Source organism: Etheostoma cragini, chromosome 12, assembly GCF_013103735.1.
Source record: "Etheostoma cragini isolate CJK2018 chromosome 12, CSU_Ecrag_1.0, whole genome shotgun sequence".
Classification (NCBI taxonomy): Eukaryota; Metazoa; Chordata; class Actinopteri; order Perciformes; family Percidae; genus Etheostoma; species Etheostoma cragini.
Window position 1 is genome coordinate 10676612 of NC_048418.1, and position 23126 is coordinate 10699737.

Genomic DNA, 23126 nt, shown 5'->3' on the forward strand with positions numbered 1-23126 from the left:
CTGTCCAGGGCTCAATTTGTTTGAACAGCGAATGCCCCTGCGCCCATCTGTGCGCCCTTCTGTGCAACCATTGGCGTGCTGGTCTTACAGGGAGATGTGTTCAGGTGCATTCTTGGCGCATTGCTATCTAGAGATTGGATTATTCACCAGGTGCAGCATGAATAAAATGCAGAACATTATAGTGTCTTCTTTTTTTAATGTGAGGATTAAAGAAGTTAATTCAGAACTAAAACGGTTGTGACAACATTTATTAAAGCCTCAAGTCTACCCTGTTAAATGTAAAAGCTATGGTCCATACAAAAAAAAGAAAATTTATTCTATATTTATGTTTATATTTTCTTGATAACTCAAATGGGATTTATCGTTGCAGAGAGTTTAGATTTTATTTGGCCATGTTTGAAGGTACCTCCTAAAACCAGTTCAAAGATGGTAAAGGGAATTTTATATGTAGTGTTAACAGCATTGAGATATTTAATGTATACAATTTAACAGAGGCAATGTGGTTGAGCCTCCGTGCCTCCATTCATTTCCAGCCAGATGTTAGGATCAGTGGTGTCTCTTTTCCAAGACTTGGCTGGATCCTAGAAGTGCCATTCATCCGGGTGACTCTTTTTCTGTGTGCTGATCTCATGGCCACATTCTGCTTTATGATGAATCATGGTTTAAGGTGCTAATGGGATTACATTTTCACTTGATTTTTACCTCGTAAGATTTCCTGTGACAAATAAAAATTGATTGATTGGTTGATGTCCTTGTTTCTATTGCCCCAACAACAACTGTTGACAACACATTGATAACAGTTGGCATTTTTCTCTGGACAAAGATATTGTTGAACAAATAAAATCTAAAGTATTTTTATAGTTAGCTATAGCGATATGAAAATGTGCTTTTTGTAATTTAAATGAGCTGAACCTTTAAAGTGTGTCTAGTGATGATTCCTACTACCCATTTTTTGCACACACATACACTTTAACAAACAAGGCATTCATAACAGTAGTTCTTTGCATCCTTTCAAAGAGCATTTGACCCCCCCAGCTGAAGAAATACAATTGATGAAGGAGGGACAAAGACGCTTGATGATCTCTAGTGTCTCCTAAGGGAGGGTCACTTGTTTGTATAATGGATAACAGCATTTTTTATTGGGCTGTACAATGGATAAAAGTTCATGAGTATTCATAATGGTGCTGGTGGAAAAGGCTGGAAGTACAGGGGATCTCTTCCCTCTTGTGGCCCAAACTGGGGACATAAAAACTCTCTGATTTCAAAATGACAATGCCAGCGGCAAAAGCATCACATCCCAGAGCTCCACTGAGCGCACATCTTCTTCTCTATCAGCGTGTTACGCGCACCGGTTGGACTCGATGATCCAGATTTTGCTGGTTTTTAATTAAGTGGAAGGTCAAATTGCAACGCTCTTGACTTCGGGGAGCTGCTGCTGTCTGCATGGCAGAAGAGCTACACCCAGTCATTAATTTTATGGAGGAGGGACTTTAATTGATTAAAAAGATAAGGACCATAGGGAATGCGGTTTGAGAGGCACTAGCATTTAGTTGCTGTGACTACGAGTTGGTATTCAGTCGCATCCATTATGGCTGCTAATGTTTTCAGACAGCATTTAACCCAAGGAAATACAGTATGGTGATTTCTTTTACAGATAGAAGTTGTTTTCAACATTGATGTGGTTGTAGCTGTGGCAATCCATGTAACTGCAAAATGGTTTGAACTGAGAGGTTTGCATGGTCATCTAATCCATCTTGTACTTTGAGTGATTTAAACATTCAACATCCTGTACATGTTTTTAAAGTGATACTTTTACATACTAATTTTGGTATTTTTAATGCTTGTGCTATTTTAGGCACTTTTTTTACCTTGGAGCACCTCACATCACAGAAAGTATTACTCACAATGCCTCTTAAAAAATGGTGATTTTTACTTACATTACTTACATATTAACTTAATTTACTTAATTAACTTTAAATGTCACAATTTTGCCTTTTGGAGCAACCCCCTTTAAACCCCCCTATCTAGCATTCATAATAGGTACTAGACAGTTAATATAGTTTTGTAATGCACTGTTACATAATTGTTAACAGAAGGATTTTAACCAGTCCTTTACACCTCAATAACTAAACAGTTTAACATTTAACATATACATGTATAATGTTGTAAGGTTAATACATATACAGTTGTATGTACACAAACAGGTAATACATGCTTTAAACACTAATGTACTGTATCTGAATATATTGGTACTCTTTTTACAAAACACTGTTTACATAAATATATGTGTGCATAATAATTTATTAATGATAATTATAAACTATAAAATTGCAAGGAGCTGTTATAAAGATATCTTTCATTCCAACACATATATTTTTATGCATACACTTTTACAATACAAAAGCCATGTTGTAATTTTATAAATATCTAGTATTTGTTTGTATGATTGTGCTTCTAATTGCTAAATAGTGTTACAATAAAGTGTCACCCATAGTAGATGTAACCAGACATCCATATTATTGTCTATCATTAATGTTAGATGTCATAGTAAGGCCAGGAAGTCAATTATAATGGATGTATTTCTGACTGCTGTTGTCATTTCTCCGTCTCATATTCACTGCTGATAGTAGACAACAGTTAGCCGGTTCCTCAGTCTCAAACAGGAGAAATCTTCCCTCGGAAGCACTTCGTAAAAACAAACAGTCACGATGTGAATCCATGACGCCCAAACCCCTGTAGACGGGTAGTGTGTCCGATCCACTCAATGTTCTCTCCCCCCTCCAACTGTTTCTGTATCACCCCCTGATCTTCCAAGAAGCTGAGGTCACTAGTTGTAACCTTTTACCCTCTAAGGAGAAAAATCAAACACAGAGTATTATATTTGGAATACACGTGGAATATGAAACTGTAAAATCCTTTGAGAGAACAAACAGCCTGGTCTGCCTCTGATAGGACTCTTCACTGAGAGTAAACAACAGTCTCACTACAATAAAAAAAGGTTATATTCTGAGAACATAATACATAATTTATACTACTCATTCAGCGTGTTAGAAACACAAAAGTGAGACTGCAACCCACCTGTTTTAGTTTTTTCACAAGCTTTAAAATACAAGCTTGCTTCTTACATGTGGTCAAAAGAAGGGGTTGATTTGATTGCGTGTTGAAAGCCGTCAGGCCTTCTCTCCTCTCCGTTCACGATTGTCTGCCAGCTCCACGAGAGTTCTGTCTAATAAACTAGCTCAGTGGACCAGTAGGGTTTCCTGCCTGAAGGCTCCTTCGGCAAATAACACAGTAACTTTGAAGAGTAAGTAAAAAGAGAATTCTCAGGCTACACGGCTTCTCTTTATGCTATCATCTCTCTATCAGATCCCTGTTTTGTCCTCAATTAGTGAATCTTACAAAGTGCCTTTCATTTAGCTCGCAGAGTGGCAAAAGTGACCTTATTTGCATTGCTGTTCTCTCCACAGAGGCAGCGACAAATGAGGCCTTGTTTTTTTTAAAGGAGAGTACAATGAAGCTTTGTGGAGGCACGATCCAAGTCAGATAACCCACCAGGATTTCAATTTAACCCAGTCAAAAAAATTGAAAACCCACAAATCAAGTCGCGGCAAGGGCAGACTTTGTTCCCTCCAGTGGGTATTGATTCCGTGGCTGCAGAATAATGCCCATTCATGTGTCCATCTTTTGTTGTTATCTTTCTGTCTCAGGTGCAAGTGTAACCTGCATGCCAACAGCTGTGTGTTTGACAAGGGGAAGCTGGGCTGTGAGTGTGAACACAACACCACAGGACCAGACTGCAGCCGCTGTAAGAGGCACTACCATGGAAGAGCCTGGAGTGTGGGCTCCTACCTCCCTATACCCAAAGGAACAGCAAATACATGTAAGTATATCAGTATTTATAATGTTCAAGAGATGTGTTATCCATGCAGCTTTACTAGTATGATGGTGCTGGTAGTAACACAACATTTTGTGTCTGTTGGAGTGTGTCAGTAGTTTTTTAAGATTGTTTTTTCGACATTTTAAGCCTTTATTTATATAGGACAACTGAAGACATGAAAAGGTAGAGAGAGGGGGAATGACATGTAGCAAAGGGCAACAGGTCAGAGTCACACCCGGGCCCACTGCGTCAAGGAGTAAACCTCTGTGGGCGACCGCGCTACCAACTGAGCTATCTGGGCATCCGAGTGTGCCAGTACTTTATGTTCCATGTATGTGTTAAGCTTAGTCTAGGACTGAGCTCACACTCACCACTCCCCTTCTTTCAGTCATTTCCCTTTAGTTTCTCTCCTTTTTCCTTTTGTCTTCGTACTTTATTGAAGCAGAGTCATAAAGCACTGGGATAAGTAGTTTTTTATTTTAAATGAAATTATAAACTGTTCTGTGTAACAAAACATCTGCCATGTCAAGTTATGACAAGTGCCCACCAAATTACTTTAGCAATGATTTTTTTGCTGGTCAATAGTTTTTGGGGAATCCCCACAAAAAAGCCCCATATTGGAGGCACATGTGTGTCACTTGTGCACACGCTTAAGTGCAAAGTGTGAACTGTTCAAAAATGTGAGACCAGAGGCTTGCTGGTGCCAAGCAGACACATTCAAGATATGTAGCAGGCTAAACATCCAAAACTGTTCTGCGCGGAAACCATGGCGAATTGTCGTCTGTACTTTACGTTCGTGTACATGTACAGTACATGCGCCAACTTCAACACCCCGTAAAAGCATCTCTTTTTTTTTTTTTTTTTTTATATTGCTGTAAATCAACCACCACCAACTCAGAGTGCTTGTTTCTGGTGGACATACAAAAATTCTGTCTCGTGACTGGTTTTACGTCAGTCCCATGTCACTTCTTGCGTGTTGACATGAGTTGGGGACTATCTTCTGGGATTCCTCATGGCGAAAGAGCTAGTAGTGTGTGCGTCAATGCCAGTCAGTCAGGTAGTGTGAAAACAAGACAGCAAGTTGTGTTGTGTGACAAGTACAGCCACTTTCACCCCTAGGGTCCTTCCCCCATCCCACCCCATATAGGAGCAGCTGTTATTGCGTGACTTAAGTTCCATAGGTAGGTCACATAATGCTAGCCAAGCCACCTCTGTGACAAGTGAGCAAAGTCCATCTGCTCAAGAAGACAGTAAGTTTCACCTGAAAGCTCTTTAAAAGGCTTGTAAGCGGATGTTGACCTAAGATTATTTTTTACTAGTTTTAGTTTTCTAAACATAACCTATTCTTGAACCATAGTGGTGGCCAATCAGAAAACCCTCATAAGTCATTTTTAGAAGTTATATTGGTGAGCTATTTCGTTACTCGATATGCGCACTTGTTGAGCATGTTAGGTTTTCTTTTATTGGGATTTTGTAACTGATCATTCATGATGAAGTCATGATGTCATTTTTCCATTCATTGTTAAGTAAACATACTTCCTTCCAATGCTGATGACCAGTGTGAACGAATGCTAGATATTTTCCTGCCTGTTCACATGGTATCTCTGAGGCAGAAGGTGCTCTTTTGCATTATCCCCATTATAATCTTGGACGGGAGTTGAGTCACATTCATCAAATCCCATGCCTGAGGCAGGGGGCTCATTGCCTCAATAAATCTAATACAGCCACACAGGGATGTGTGGTCGACGGACTGGCGAGGCCAGATGGTGGAGGATCTAGCCCTCTGGTCCTCCATTCACACTGATTCAGCCATACAGTCAAAAACTAGCATGACAGCAGTCTCCTGGGATTGACAGCAGGTTTTTCAGATACTTAGTATGATTGTCTGACTTCAATTCTCAGATATTGTGCTCTGATTAGATTTGTACAGAGATGTGCTATTGCTATTGATCTACTGATTTGGTGTGAGTACATCTGTGCAGTAACAGTGCTTTTGATTGCTCTTCTTTGGGCTATTTGTTGATGATGATTTGAAGGATTACACAGTCATTTGTATAAGTCTTATATGTGTTATGAGTCTTTGTTGCATGCACACGCAAGACATTTGATTGTGAGTGGGAGTTGGTTTTTTGGAGCGTCTGTGGACCCTAAGGAGATATTGCTGGATTTACCCCTGCACCTCTTCTGTGTTATGAGTCTCCCTGCAATGTGGTGCTCATTGTCAGATTGACAGGCTGTTATTAAAAAATCCAATACTTGGCCGCATCTGCACTGAACTGATGAAACCAAGTTCTTGTTATATCAAAAGCAATATTAGCACTTGTTTGGCAGTGGCATAACATGCAATAATGTCGCACATGGAAGTGACGTAAACATATTGGCCCCTAGGTGTTGAATGAACACTCTTTTGTCTTGAATTATTCTTATTTCTCTCATAAGTAAAGCCCAGGTCATGTAACATGCCTTTTTACTGTACATTATTTGAAGCTCATATTTCCAATGAGGATATTAAACATACAGACCTCGTATCAAGACAAATATGCTGAACGCACAAAATGTAATTATGATTTAATAGCTTTCATCTGTCATCAAGTCTTCCTCTTTAATTATGGAAGTCATTTATCTCGCAGGTAGGAACAGGGCGAGGTCTATTACATATTCAAATCCCTGCATGTGCAGATATATGAACATACGTGACCCTTCATCTAATAAATTAAAGCCTGAAATGGAGCCCTGCATTGCTATGTGCCATAGCTGTCAGCAGCAGAGAGGGACTGAGAGTGATTCAAATCCAATACTTCCCTAAAATAAGGAGAAAAGTAAGTTGTTAGTTGCCTGCGGTGCAGAAGAGGAATTACTTTGAGAATTATGTTGACAGTCCACTTTGCAGAGCGCGTCAACTCATCTTGTGTTCCAAACCAGGTTCACAGGTTAAGTGGGGTTGGGGCTAAGAGTTTGATCAGACTGTAGAATGTACTTTGGCTTCAAAGGGCAATATTGCTAGCCCTCCATTTCTCACACAGAACAACTACTGGTTAGGAGTTGCGGCTTGTTGCTTTGTGGCAAATTGGAGCATAAAATCTGTACTTTCCCTGCTGCTGCAATGTTGTGCACTTCTCAGCACTTGTAGTGACAGTTCCAAACTGGTAATGAAGTGGGGAATGGGGTGCAAACAAATATGAAAACCCCACTGAAACATAATCACAGAAGGATAAATTGCTAGGAGAAAAAATTATCAGAAATTACACTAATTGTGGGGTAGATATTCCCCCGCTGATTACATCAATGTAGCACAAAGAGGGTGAATCCACAGCCAGATACTGATAAGACATATTTCAAAGGTTGCAACAGGGTTGCCAAAGTCAGCTCCAGCTCACAGACAAACCCTGTTTTACCATCACTGTTTGATTTTTTATTTGTCTTTATACACAATCATAGGTGTGTTTGAAAGCATTTTTATCATTATTTGGTTTCTTTGATTGGCAACCATCTTGACAATCGGGCATTACAAAAAACTATAAATTATTTGCAGATGATGTTTGACGTGTTTGATTCAGAGATTTGAGAGATTCAACGACGATAGAAAAAAAACACCTTTTAACGCAAATAGTAGATAAGGAAAGCTGACTGTCGGCAACATGTTATTTGAAACATAAATTAAAACGCTGATGAAAATACTTTTTTCTGTTTCTGTTTTTAAAGTTTTGATTCTGTTGACATTTTGTCATTGGCAGACCTGTTATTATCATCAGAAGTAGGCGGGTGTTGGCCTATGCAGTGGCTAGGTTCTCTGCAGAGCCATTGCCGCTGTTAATCAGTGGACACAGTGGACCAACTTGATAAGTGCTGATGTGTTCGGAATTATTCAAGGCAAACAATCATGTTTTCTCTTGCAGTTTCATGAGTAAAGTTTCAAGAGTAAATTGGAAAATGTCTTTCCTTGAAAAGCGCCCCCATCCTTTGTACAAGCAGCAAGTACTACCCATGTTTATCTTTATTGTGGCGGTGCCCTCCGCTTGTAGCTATAGTAATAATGATGAGAACAAAGCAGGAAGTAAGATAACAAAGTATTAGAAAACTCCACATAAGAAGGAAAGTTGGGTTGGTGGATGGTTGATGGTTCAAACAAACACATGACTTTCACCCACCAGAGCTGTGTTTGTGTCCTGTTTGAAAATGTATTGATTTCAACCCAAACCACAATCTCTTTCTAAAGCTAACCATAGTACTTTTTGTGACTAAACCTAACCAAACTGCGCCCACTCTACAACGTTAAAAATGTGTTTAAAACCCTAACTGTTGGTATGAGGACGGAAAATGCTCCTATGTGGTGGTTTGGTTTGAAGGACTTGTTGGTAAAAGGGCATAAGTCCATGCTTTTATGAAAACATTGTGTCTTTGCTCTTTTCACAGGTATCCCCAGTAATCACGGACCAGTGCGTAAGTTGATCAATCCTTTTAAATTTGCATGCTGACTAACTGATTATTCCCTCAGTGTTAACTAACTCTTGTCTGACACTGCCCTTGAAACAAGTACAATTTTCTCATCCCATTGAATAAATGTCTATCTTTTTGTAAGGGCTATGTTTTATTACAAACCATATATACATCACAATCCTGCAAACAGTTTTGAAAACCATGCTGTCCTGTTTTCCTGCCTTTCCTGCCATAATTGGAAACCAATGGCTTATTTTCATATTGCACAGAAATGAATGTAATGCACCAATTAAAAACAATGGAAGACAGAGATGTCTTTGTTATGTTTCCAGGAATCCATTGTTATGAGGTAGGAAATACCTACTGCAAAATGCTCACTAGGATAACAACCGTTTAGTTTGTAGATAAGCTAAAACTTGTAAAAACACCAGTATGGTTTAAAATTAAATAATTTGCTAGTTCATAAAATATTGTAGGAGTCCTGCATGTTTGAGCCGTTGCGTCAGCAGGCGCTATTGAGAATCCTTATCTCCCTTACAAACTAGAATATTTGTTCTAAGCACACAGACAGATATTTGCCCAAAGCCAAAGAAAAGAAAAACATTTTTTATGAAGACGATGCTCCCACCATGCATCCTTAAGCATGTTGATGCCTGAAGGGGACTCCTCATACTGAATAACAAAAGCAGCTACCATATGTACATGTATCTGCCTATGTCTTGTGGAAGATTCACTCATTAAACTGCATGCACACAATTCTACATCAGTCCATTATTATTATTATTATTATTATAGCTCCAAAACACTAATAGTTCTGAGGCATATCAGCCCAGATAAGTCCCAGATTATTGTAAAAAAAAATGTTTTTATAAAAAATAAGACCCTGTGCATGTTGTTCCTGTGCTTTAAATACATAACTAATAATTATACGACAACTCAGAGTAATATATAACCTTTCCCATTTTTACACAGATCGAGCAAATGCTTCATCTCTTGGTGTTGCAAATCGTAACCAAGGTAGGCTTTTAGGCTTTGTAACTTCAGCATGACATTAACAAAACATAGAAAGAACTGATTGTTAATTGATTGGCAAATTGAAAAAAGTGTAATGTAGAATATGCGCAGTAGGTTGTTTTCCCGAAGCCCAGATGCTTTCATCCTGCATGCACAAAAAAACACGCTGGTCCTTACAAGACAGACTCTTTGTTGTGAGAACACTGTAGGGAATGGAGCACATGTCTCATGATAACCGAGTCCACAGCCTCCTAACACATTTGATCATGCCCTCTTTTTAATTACCCAGAATGCTCTCTGGGGGTGCACTCTTTCGGCCATATTGACAAGGAAAAAAGGGATGAGGAGAAGGAGAGAAAAGGAAAGACGAAGCTCCGGGGGGTTTGTGTAGATCTCCAGCTGTCTCCAGATAATCCTCAGGCCCAGATATCCTGTGTAGTGAGTGTTAAGTTGCATCTGCACCTCTGCTCTCACAGTCAGAAGAGGAAAAAAAAATTAAAAGAGGACTTTCAGGATTTCCACGATCAAGAGAGTGGTTTCCCTTCTCTTCTTCTGAGTCACAAAGCTGGAAACAGGTTGCTTGCAAACAATGTTCTCAATGCTCACTGAGTTCATGTGTAGAGTCCCTGGTGATACTAGTGGTGGTGATAATAGTTTTATGTTGTGTTGAGCCTTCTTAATGTTTTAAAAATAGTGATTTTGATGTGTTCATAGTGCCCCCAGCACTCTCATCAAAAGCCCATTTGACCAAAAACAAAAATACACATAATTTTAAAAGTGGCATTTATTTTTTTAGTTGGCATTAATTAGCCTGTTATCTCCTAACATATACCTACACTCTCCATCTCTGCTGATTGGGACTTATTGAGATTTGTCTTGGCACAGCTACCAGAAGACTTACAACTTTCAGACAGGTTGCTCACGTCACACCTACGTCGGCAAGCTCAGTTCTCCTGAAAAGTGCTTCTAATATACTTCGCTGGTCTCCGTCAAGAGCAATGGGATCTGTTGGTCCATGTTTTTTAACTGTCTATGAGCACATCTAACAGCAGAGCAGCATTGCACAAAAAATGGCAAAGCGTGAGTGCAGCTTCACATTTTAACTGCAAAAGATTTTTTTAGGTACCATCCCGGTCAGGACAAGTGGGAGGCGGAGTGCACTGTGTGCAAAGCTGGCACATATGTTTCAATGTCTAATAAAGTTGCTGGAGATCTCAAAGCTCACATAGACACCAAAAAATATAAAAAAGCTGTGCGAGGTGAGAGTTTTTCCGCAAAGTTGACTGAGTTATTTATTAGACCTGGTAAAACAGACGATGCTGTAAATGCAGCGGAAGGTGCAATAGCATTTCACGCTGTGAAACACTACAACAGCCATAGGTCCATGGATTGCACCAGTACCTTGCTAAAAAAGTCATTTCTAGACTCTGACATAAAAGGTTTAGTAGTGCTCGCACTAAGACCAAAGCCATTGTCAATGGTGTTAAAGTGCCCGACCTTTTGAAGTTGCTCATGAAGCACTCAAAGAAATACATTAGGCTACTGCGGTGTTTGTACAGACAGGGATAACCACGGAGCAGGGAAAATATTCCCAATCCTAATCCAGAATTTTGACTGGAAGAAGGGTGGTGTGCTAACAAAATTGATTGAGGTTAAAGACACACCTAATGAGACAGGACAATCCATCGCAAAATATCTCATTAAGACACTGGCAAAAAAAACATTTTGTCTAAAAAATGTATTGCATTTACAGGCGACAATTGCAACACACATTTTTGGATATTTATCTTATAACATTGAAAAGGTTTAAAGAGATATTTAGTTGAAGCTGGATTTTGAAGCCGACACAGAAGAGGTCATTTTAAGAACATTTTGTCAAAATCTTTATTGAAAAGAGAGCTATCATTTTGTTACAGCTTGTTACAGATTTTTATTTTATTGCATAAGTTACTTTTGTGCCATTGAGGCATAAGAAAACATGTTCATTAACCTCTGAGAAACCTGAATTTGTGTCTCGAGGCCGGGCTGAGTGTCCTCTACTACTTCTACTACTACTACAAAGTAATATTCAGTTGGTTGTCATGTAAAATTTCACAAAAAGTTGTTTCTCAGAAACTTCAGTCGCAGAGTATATGAGGACATCAAGAGTTCACTGAGATGAGAGGATTAGAGAACTGCCTGAGCATGTTTAGGATATAAATAGACCGCCAGATTCTCTGAAGAAAGTCACAATAGAAGGAACAAAATATCCAGTAGACAAAAGACAAGACAAAAGCATATTTAGAAAACACACCATTCAATTGCATCATGCCTCCAGTCACACACAGTAATATGAAATTGAATTTAGTTCTTGGTCCTTCCTTTCTATCACCCCCACGTTCTGCTTGATGACGAATCATGCACAAATTGAAGCAGCTTTGTACCCCATATGTTTTCATAACAATAAAAAATTAAAATAAAAACATTTTTCATGAGATAACATTTCACATTTCATATCTCAATTCAAACGTTTACATGTTCTTATTTTGAAGTTAAAGATTACTATGCATGTGTAAATGCACATTGTTGAGCAAAGTCCAAAATATAGCCTAAAATGTCAAATTTTTTTCATGTGTTGTTTCAACACACACACACACAAACTGTTACAGACATGTTCATAATTATAATAAATATTAACTGAAATTAACTTTTTATTTGAGATTGAGATGTGAGATTTTTTCTAAACAACACCGAATAATTGACTTGTTATTCTCAGTATTTTGTCATGATAGAAGGGCCCTGTTGCTCCACAAAGACACCGTAGGCTTAAGCCTCGGCATCAGCAAACTAATTGGGCTACAGATGCTTTTAGAAAGACAATGGTCCTAAGGGTCTGCTGAAAGACGCAGAGATTATCCTTCGGCCACAGGAAACAAAGTTAATGTGTAGAGTAGACAATGGAGACTCAGCTGATCCCATGGTAATTTTAACCAAAATACACAGAGCAGGTGTTTTCCATTAGCTGTAAAATGAGCTGCTTTCACATGACTGATTAGGTTGTAGCCAAAAGGCCATTAATGCTTGAACCCACTGAGGACAGGATAGCACTCCATAATTCTTTTCATTCATGCAAAGTTCAAGACACAAAGTTCAAGACACAAGTAAGAAAAGTTCAAGACACTTTTACACCAGTAAGGTGTTATTTGGGTATGAGTGGATTGATGAGTGGTACTGTCAGACATGAAAAAAGACTGTCAGAGTCACGTTTTAGCTGGACTTAAGCTCATTTTGCATGCAGTGATGTGAGGCAGTTTTAGGTTAGGGTTAGGCTTGGTTATACACATTACAATTAAACTATGGTCAAACCTGCAATAAAAAAGTTAAAACAAGCTGTTAAAACAATGCTGACATATCATCACACTTTAAGTTGATATTGCTGACTGGGCATTAGAAAGTTGTTTACTGTATTTACACATCCAGCAGACACAAATCAAGGTTGGCATTTATTTGGTGTTCAATACTCTTCTTTTAGCTCTGTGTTGGGGCCCCACCAACTTCTGAGGGAAATGTTTGTCTCTGATTTTTGAGTGCTTTTTGCTAAAAAAAACATTAAAAAAAAGAAAAGAAATACAGCCTAAAAAAAAGCCTGCTGCTGCCAAAAATGCCATGAGAGCTGTGAAAGTGAACAACACGGTAAAGTTGCAGGCCAGAAAACCAAAACAATAAGCTGCAAAGTCACAAACATTTCCACAGAGCTGAGGGTACAATAAAGTTCATTTTACGTATAAAACATAAAATAGCAGTTGGGTCTGTGTGAGGGGGATGGGAATACCATTAAGTTTAATGCAATACATATGCCGTTCTAATCAGTTTTGGCAGTAGCAATTGCTATTTGTTGAGTTTATTTGGATGCATGAGCCACATTACAGAAATCCAAAAATGTGATTTCTATTTATGCAAGGAGAGATATCCAATTACACTGAAATCACTTGGCAAATATTACCTCTTCCAAGATTTCACTTCTGCCAGCAGAAACGCTTCCTGTGATAATTCCTTCTTGAGTTTTTGTCTACAGTTGTGAATATTAGCTTATGTAGTCCTAATCAATCTATATCAAAACAAAGAAATGTTTGGTGGCCACTAGAACAATGCAGTCCTGGATGTTACATAATTTTCCTTTTACCGGTATGTATTGTTTGTTGTAACGCTAACCGCAAGCAGAGAAGAAAATAACAGCAATTGCTGACTCACTAGAAATGCTTATTTGCATTTCAAAGGTAATCGTGGGGCAGGTGGAACCAGGTATCCATCCCATGTCTTCTCCTCTTTCTGTTCGTTGAGTGTCGTTGTGCCAGAGGGAAGCAAAATTGAATTCTCCCGTCCTGCTCAGGGGGGCTGTTTCACAATACTCTGGCATCCTTTGATACACTAATAATTAATTTCACCTCATCACTGCCATGGTTTCTTTGGTCTTTTGTTTTGCCAGGATTATTTGCTCTAGAGTCCCTTTGGTGCAGTATGTGCCCTGGTTTTCCGTCTCCTCTTTCTCCACCACACTTACACACAAAAGTCCTTGGCTTCACCCTCCCTAATGTGTCAGCTGTTCTCTAAGGACACAGAGTGATACAGACAGGACAGGAAGAGGCAGCTTGTGCCCTGTGAACTTGCCTGTTGATGTTCTGTGCCGCCCTATCACTGAGTGATCTATTTATCACCCCTTCCTGTCTCCCCTGCCCTTTTTGCTTTGTCTCCGCAGCTCGGGTGTGTGACAACGCGATGCTGCGCTGTCAGAACGGTGGCACTTGCCACCACCATCAGCGGTGCCACTGTTCCACTGGCTTCACCGGTGTCCTGTGCGAGAGAGCTCGCTGCCAGGGCCCCGAGGAGTGTGATGACCAATTATCTGGACGGGCCTCCTTCCATCATCCCCCCATCAGCCAGCTCGCTTTTACCCTTGTAGTACTCCTGCTATTGATAGTTTCCCTTTGCTGAGAGACCTGAACAGCCTCCCATCCTCAAACAAAACCCTAAGTACACATGTGTTGAGACTGAACTCTCAACCTTAAGGAAATCAAGGACAAAGGCTGTGACAATGTGCTCAGCATACAATACAAGCAACTCTTTTGTATATCAAAGGCCACAGTGGTGAGTGACAGTGTTGTTGCAACAGGTTGTGCACTGATCTTATCCTGAATGCTAGATGGATTTATGAAAGGCTTTTGGAGTCACTATTGTCTTATACTGTCACAGAGGGAGCGGTTGGAGCCCTCACTTTGTGATAATGTCTTTGGCTTAAACTTCATTAAAGGCAGACTGGAGACTCAGATAGAGCTACCCACACAGAGACTGTACTGTACTGTACAAAACTAGACACATGATTTAAATCATCTGAAGTTATTAAAAATTATTATGTGGACGGGGACATCTTAAAACACATTGCCTCACTGCCTCTTTCCTTACTTGCTACCTTCTTCATCTCCTATCGTAACTCTTCCATTTTTCCTTCACCTTCTCCTCCCTGCGCTTCGTTGACTCTGGTGATTTTAATTTGCTGAAGGTTGTCTGCTATTTTGCCTGTCTGTTGTATTATTGTCATCAAGCCCTTTGACAGGTACCAATGTACTACTTCTAGTATTTTGCTTTAGCCTACTTTTTCAGAGGCTTTGTAGTCATGCTTAAGCTCACCTGTTTGTGGGAAAAAAGGTTGTAACATACTGTAACTGTATTTAATTTTTGTATAAAACAGATATTTTCATGACTACGCAAAACAAAAAGATGTATTACTTGTTTTCTATTGCTGCCGACCTGTCCTAGACATGGACTGTGAGTGTGCAAAGAGTTTGGTTGTATTATTTCTTTGCTTATGTGGCACATGGTTCTCTTTATTTGAGAGCTGCTGTCAAAACTATGTTTACAGACACAGTTATACAATACACTTCCACCAAAGGGAAAAACAAAAAACATGTCTTTGTCTTGTTGTTGAACAGTAGTAATCTTATTAAGAAGTAACATAACATTTGAGACAACATGTGTAGAATAAAACAGTGTATTGATTGTAGATAGGTACAAGCCAATGACAGTAGCTGAATGTCATTTTAAAGGATTTTTTTAAAGCTATCAATGCCAATCGTTGACTTATTTACTGAAGCAACAGTTGCTAGTAGGAATATATCAACAATCAAGAACAATGAATTTCTAGTTCTATAACTTTCCAATGTGTTGAAACCATCCTCGTTGTGCTCATGAAACATCAAAAATCTCAAAATGCCATCTGATATGTGTAAATTTAACAAGAAGACTGTGCATGGCTGCCACAGAGGTTGCCCCTCTCAAATCTGTAATCAAATTTAATCCTTGAATCAAATGGAAGGGGATGAAGGTTTTCTGAACTGGTACGGTTAAGAGCCTGCATCCTGCTGCGGGAGCCTCCGAGAAGCGACACACTACGGAAATGAGCTTTAATTCATGGAGGGTCAATGAATAGAAATGAAGTCGCATCCCACTGGGTGACATACTGAGCACTGAGACCAATTTCATTTGAGAGATTAATTTCTTTACCAAGGTCGTCATGAAACACCTAATTGTGTTTGAGTCTACTGTAAGTGCCTCTCATTAAATGACACTGTCGATGAAAAGGGTAGCAAATGCATTTTTTGACAGATAAAGCAACTTTTGGAAACTAAAATTAGGTCCTTTACATGGGTTAATACAGTGTGTGACATAAGAGGAAAATAATAGATGGTATTTATTTACCAGAGCAATTTGACATTTTTGGAAGGAAAAAGCTCATGGTCATCCAAAAACAAGAATCAATTATGTTGTAGCATAAAATCGAAGAAAAAAATCACCCTGAAAGAACTGACCATTTGCAAAACATCTCCCCAAAACAGTGATTGTTCAATCATAGGTTAGCAACGGTAACTAATAGGCACTGTGAAGTGTTTTTAATTTCTCCACATGTTGAAGTGGTGAGCATAAGGCTTATTAAGAGCAATTTAGCCTTTCCAAACCAAAAATTCAAGAGTAAAGTCTAGGAAATTGGTTAAACATTGTGTTTTTCTGCTCTAACCTAAGCTGCAAACATTAGCATTGCTCCAAAGCCAAAAAGACTTTGTGGGGATACGTATTGCATTAAAAAAGGAAAGCAAAAGATATGTTTACAATAACACATTCACTATGTGGAAGCCAGTCCCAAATACTATATCAGAGTATAGGCTAAAGCGCCTCTGTCCTGTTCTTTGCCTCCACCACCCCAGCCTCCACCTTCCTAGTTAAGAGTCCTAACATGACCCAAAGGTTAAATATCTTTTTTTGGGCCCACTCTTGTATACCAATTGGGGTTTTCTGTATTGTGCTCCCTGTTTCAGTTTAGCGTGCTGCTTGGCTAATCCAGCAAGCATTGTTAAGAGCAGAGACATCAGCGCAAAGCATAACTGTTTCTTCATTTGTTGTAATGAATGGCTAAATCTATGACGATAGTGTTCCTGACTGAACCATTGTTTCAAGGATTGCCAACAACTACAATGGTAAATCTCTCTTTGTTATTGTGTTAACTGCATACGTGCCAGAGCAGGAAACTTGATAGCCGTAACAGTAACTAAGAGGGGCGAGGAATTTGTGAAAGGTCAATTGCTTTTTTAAGCTTGTAGATGTGACTAAAAGTGACAAACAACTATGTTCTTACCCCAAATACAAAAACAACATTTATAAATCATTACACATAGGCTATTTCGCCACCTGTGATTTAATAGTTTAGCTCAAGGTTCCTGTCTCTGAACTGGCTCTGCAGAATGTGTAGTGGCAGTCCTAAGACAGTTTGTGGTGACAGCTGGAGGAAAGAAAGTTTTAGAGCTGTGTGTTTGTTATGGGTGTGTGCGTGCGTGTGTGTGTGTGTGTGTAAGACAATTACCTTAATGACTTGTTGGTGCAATAAAGTTGGTGTTTTATGACACTTGCTCCTGGCTTTGGGCTGTATTTAGCTATTGGCACAAACAAGTTTTAAGGTTAAACACAAGTGTCTTGCAATTAAAAGCAGATTATGGCAAAAAAGATTGATGAACAACCATTTCTTTGCTTCCAGTGCAAGTTCAACACATTGCCAACTAAACATTCTTAGCCATGGAGGGAAAATGAGAGTTATAATTCTTCTACATGGCCCACTTACTGCGCTGGAGTATCGGCATGAAGGTATTTAAAGCAATCCATTCTTTTACACCAGATTAAGAGACTGCTATTAAGAGTTGTGGCAACTCCAACTTGCTATTGAACACATAGTATGCATGCATATATCTTCTAGTACTTTCATAAATAGCTTAATAAAAATGTTGATATTCAAACCTGGCAGCCTTGAAACATTTTATGATAATGATTTTTGGAAAAAGTTTGGAGTCTAGCATGAGGCTTTTTTGGGGGGGGTCAGAATTTAGTGCACAAAAAAAAAGACCTGAGGATTTAGTTATGTTCCACACTGTTCTTTGTCACAGCAACACCTTGTCCTTCCTTCTTTCACTTCTTAGACTCAGGAGGAGGTATAAGGAGGACATTTTTAGACATGAACAGTCCTTGTGTTCTGCCACTGTCAGCACTGGTGGCACCAACTGAAAGTTACATAACATAAGACAAGGGGTATTCAGTATCTAGGAAAGAAGTGGCTCAGCAACATCACTGGAGCACTCAGTGTATTAGCAATCCAATATCCATATTGAGCTCATCAATGACAGTCTTTGAAATGCCCAACAGTGCCTCAAAGCACAAATCGGTGCTGCTCAGGGACAGAAAGCTAAACCTTTCTGCCAATTTAGACAATACTAATGCATGCATTTTTCCAAACCATTTTAATTTTACTGAAGCTTGTGCTAAAAATGAGAACCCAAAGCCTTATTTATATTTCTTCCCATGGCTTTCAAATAAAAGAGTACAGCTTCTGCTTTATCATGTTGAGAATATATAGACTATGATTTACTACTCCAAATCCAAGAGTTTGCATGTACCTATACTTCTCAAGTAGGCTATAGTACTGTGTTTCTAACAATAAGTCGTCCTTGACCCGTCACTTAGCGAGCTGTAGCTGCTGGCCCAACTGTCACGGTAACAATAAGAAAAAATGAAACTACACGAGTGGTTCCATATGAAGAGTTGCAGTTTCCACAAAGACCTTTTCCTCCTTTGAGCAGCAGTGCTATTTTCATAGAGTGAAAGCTGTCTGCTGCCTGACAATGGAAGTTACTTTATTTATTTATATTGTCAGTTCAGTTTGTTTGTCTGCTCAGAAAGTTTTGTTGCAAACGGTATCCATTTGAAGAAAAGTTGCACTTATTCTAAAAAAAAAAATATTACATGAACGAAATGAAAACTAATTACTGTATAGTACATACTTGAGACAGTTTGGAAATGATGGAGCTTCTGAACAGATTGAGATGCTGGATTGAATTCTTTGTATTTTCATTTTCCTACAGCTATAATAGCTGGACAGCTATTTACAGCACCCAGGGGCCAACCTAGTGCATGATTTTTGAGGGAAGTGAGATGATGGGGGAAGCTGGAGCACCCGGAGGAAACCGACGCAAACACGGGGAGAACATACAAACTCTACAGAGAAAGGCCCACAACTACCCTGGATTCGAATCCAAAACCTTCTTGCTGTGAGGCCACAGTACTAACCATTGAGCTAACATGCATGCAACAATCTCTAATCTGTATGTATATGCAACATGAACTCCTTCAACTTACCAGCAAAATGAAACTGCTCATCTTTGCAAAGATTAGTTTGGTTGCAGATACTTGCAGAGCTGTGGCAATCAGGTTAAACTTTAGCATGCTAGCCGGTCAGGTACATGTTAGAGCTAGTCATTTACAACAGCTCTCCAAGCTTCTTTCTTTTTCGTTTAATTTTCTCTGTGCTAGTTTTTTAAATCTCCCCTGTCATTTAGGTTTTATATGAAAAAGGTGCAGCAAAGGACAAAGAACCTCCACAAGGTGAAATCGATGATACAGGCCTATTTACCTTTAATACATATAAATATATATATTATATTTCATACATTTATACATACAAACACATCATGTTCTAAATGCACTATGATTTGTTAAAAGCAATTAAAAACAAATTTACAAGGACAGAACTAGAAATACGTAATGGCAATGATGATGCCTTTGTGCATTATCCAGCTTATTTTATAAGACTGTATTAAGTTTTCTTTGGACCAGTAAAAAAGGTTTAACATCATTCGAGAGCCTGAAGCACACACGCATCTAAAAGTGCCCCTCCTGTGCTTTTTTGTGTACAGTACAGGCACACTAACTCAACAACATATATAGGACCTTCCACTTTCTACATCTTAACTAATGTGTCAGCTCCAGCAGTTGAAATTGTATTGACTCCATTTACAGTATGTGGCAACACATCAGGAATGGCAGTTATGGGGGGTGGGAGCAGCATGCCATCTGTTGATTTATCAAACTCTTATTCACATCCCGGACATTGCAAGGACAGCTGGTGGGTGGTCCGCTGGCTTGGCACACGGAGCTAGAAGGCACTGGAATCAACAGACAGAACAAAAAGCAAGTTAAACTGCCTCTGCTGGAACATGATGGAAATACCTTTCCCCCTACTGCTCATTCAGAGTTCTTAGAAATGACTAACCATGCTTCCACTCTGCCACCATCCATTAGCTCAAGAAAGATGTATGAAAAAAAACTTATTTTATTTGAAACTATCATGTGACGCTGAGGACTTGTCTGTTAAGCTTTGATGTGATAGAGCTAATGTCGGCGTCAAATAAACTGCCTAACAATTATTGCGAACAATATAAAATGTAAATGATTTTTACGCATACGCAGCTTTATGCAGGAGTGTTAAGGGGCACAAAGCTAAAGCTATAAAAGAAACCTGTTTTCTTGTCACGGCCACAAACCAATCTGATGTCCCCTCATTTCAATACAATCTAGGGCAGCAATCGGAGCTTCGGATACAGATGGTAATCCTATTCAGTGTCACACAAGATCACAATTCTTGTCTATTTTTTCTCAATGCCAAGTCCAGCACTTCTGGCCTTCAGTCCCACACCTAAATTGCAAATCAGCCACAGCTGGGGTTGGCACCGCAAGCCCCCGACACCCTGAAGAAATTATTTATGTATGACACCGACGTTGTCCATAAATAAAAGATACCATTCACAGTCTGTTCCAGAGTTCCCCAAGCTTGAAAGAAAACTCTTTATCCTTGTTTTTTTTCACGTGCTGAAAAGGATGTGGGGTTTGCCTTGCTCCCTGGGTTGCATCATAAACACCTTTGACTTGGAAAACAAAAAAACAACATGCAAAAATTATCACCTGTTCCAAAGCACATTGAACACAAGGACTGATTTCAAGTTCTCTACATAATGAGTCCTGAAAATCAAACTGGAAAGATTTTAACATTTAGTATTTTGCTCTACCTTTCTTAAAAGTAGGCAACAGATAGTGTGCAATCCTGTCAGGAAAACCTAACCTGAGTTCCAGAAACAACAGTGTATAAGTTGAGTATGTGTTTAGGCTCCAATTAGTAATTTATTTCAGTAAAATTTAAACAGTCAAGAACAGGCATACACAGATCTAACGCTACAGGCTACAATAAAAATGCTAGATAAAAATGAATACACACATTGTTAAGCTGTAAGCTTGGCTGTGGAATGCCTGCACATTTTGCAAATGCAGTGTTGATGATTAATTATATTTTGCATTAAAGGTGCATTATTTTGCCATTTTTTTAGCTTTTTACCTCTCTAGATAGATTCGAGGCAAGTTTAGTAGGTAGCATGCAGTGGAAAAAAGCCATAAGTACAGGAGACCGAATGCATGGATTGTTGGAGTAAATGTGATAAATTTGCGGCTTTTCTGAGGAGTCAACATGCATCGGCGATAGAAAATATGACAATGGTATATCCTGTGTTGTCTCGATTCATCCAATCACATGGGTCAAGATTTAGCCATCGTGCAGGCTCACAACAATGGATGCAGAAATTTGATGCACTGCACGCATGCAGTGTGTTTCCCTTTACGCTTACAAAATTCAAAAGCAAAAATGTCCAGTTCACAGGTCACAGACCTGGGCCTTCACAGGGACTATTTCTTTTAAACGAGTCACCTACATAGTATTTTAGGGTGGAAGTAGAAATGGATTTATGTAAAAAAAACAAATTATACCATCAATAATTATAATTTTAACAAGTCTGTATTTTGACAAAAAGTATTTGTTCCACATTTTTCGCAAACCATTGTTGGCGATTGTATTTGTTAATCCTAGGACTGTTGTCTTACGATTTGGAAGAAAATGAAGCACAGGTGGTGGTCATGACAGAAAATCCCAAAACAAAGAGCTGCTACAAAGGCAGATAGAGAAGAAACAGACATGCAGAAAGATAGTCAGAGCGACAGACTGACAGACACAAGAACTGCTTCAAGTTACAGTGGGAAGAAATAAAGTAGGGAAAATATAAGCCTTCATCACAAAAGCCCGCCATGAAACAATGGTTCCCTAATGAAAAGAGGCAGCAGTAAACATGAACACCCCTGTTTGGCAGACCTGGAGGAAGGGATTGGAGGAAAGGAGGAAGATGGAGGAGAGAGAAGGAGCAGGAATGGTGAGGGACAGACAGGCCCTGCCAAAGTGGCTCCCATGATGAGCATCGCCACCTCGTTAAACCTGTCCGCAGGAGTCACAGGCAGATGCTCTGCTTTTTCTATGGTAATGGCCGAGCTGCTAAGCAGCCAGTGGCGTCACGCTCCTTTGAACAACTATTGACCTCAAAGCTGTCACTCGGTTTCACGTCAGCGCTGGTTCCAACTCACCACACTCACAAGGGGCTTGTTGTTGCACCATGCAGGTTTGGCTTGAATGAATATTGATTGTTAATAAACATTGTGCAAAATGCCTTTCTGCAAAAATGGTCCTCACAAGTTTGTGTTAGGCTTCCGCGCTCAGCTGCACTGCATGTGGGCAGCTGATATCCAGATTCATAATCACCAATTATGTCTTGAGAGCCTTAAAAACATGCTCCCGAGCCTGTGCAAATTGGCACTAAGGATATGAAAGTGTTATCAATTAATTCACTATTTTACATTTAGCAGACCCAGCGCTGTCAAGAATCTAAACCCAGTCAGCACATGAAGCCATGAGTCACGAGAAAGTAACCAGGGTGAGGGAGTGATAGAAAGGGAAAGAGAGAGATGGAAAAGGAGAGAGCAGCGGTTATTTGAGGATTAGCTCATTTAGACTGCTTTGATCTGTGAGATGTTAATTGCTGGGTTGCACTGATGGAGCCATCACAGCAACTTAGCAATACCATCTGCAAGGCGTGGAGGGAGAAGGGTGGTCTTGTCCATACCTTTGCTTTCCTATTCCTTTTTATTCTCTGGATAAACTCATCTCCATTCCTGCACATTATTTTATTTTATTTCTATTAACGGTAAGGCAGAATAAACTTATACATCCACTTTGGAAGCTGTAGGGAGTTACTTTGGCATAGTGGTGCTTTGAATAAAACACTATGTAATGTAATGTTTAGCCATCTTAGTTTATTGTTTGAGCTAACTTATTTTTACTTAACACAAAGTACAATCAAAGGCCGACGGGAAAACCCTTAGTTTTGCAGGAATTTGAACATACCGTTTTTGGAAAAGAAGTTAAATTTTGACCTGACAATAATGGCAAAGGAAGAGTTATGTGTAAATATTTCACTGGATGTGGCCTGCTGGTTTTGTTAGATGAAAGCTCTTACACCTTGACAACACAGGTTCCAGAATGACTCATTTTACTACCGGAAAAACACCCCATGAATGT

At 39.3% G+C, this 23126-nt stretch overlaps 1 protein-coding gene across 3 annotated transcripts in view; it reads left to right on the plus strand.

The window, feature by feature from the left end:
* The window catches only part of LOC117954504 (netrin-G1-like), a 57159-nt gene extending 40382 nt beyond the window's left edge, over positions 1–16777 (plus strand). For 2 of the 3 annotated variants that reach the window (XM_034888356.1, XM_034888357.1), the window contains exons 4-7: positions 3708–3880; positions 8291–8317; positions 9287–9331; positions 14064–16777. In XM_034888356.1, the coding sequence (XP_034744247.1) occupies positions 3708–3880; positions 8291–8317; positions 9287–9331; positions 14064–14299 (481 nt within the window). In that variant the 3' untranslated portion in view covers positions 14300–16777. The remainder of the gene's footprint in view (positions 1–3707; positions 3881–8290; positions 8318–9286; positions 9332–14063) is intronic. The other variant, XM_034888359.1, reaches the window with a different exon arrangement.
* The last annotated feature ends 6349 nt before the right edge of the window (positions 16778–23126 follow it).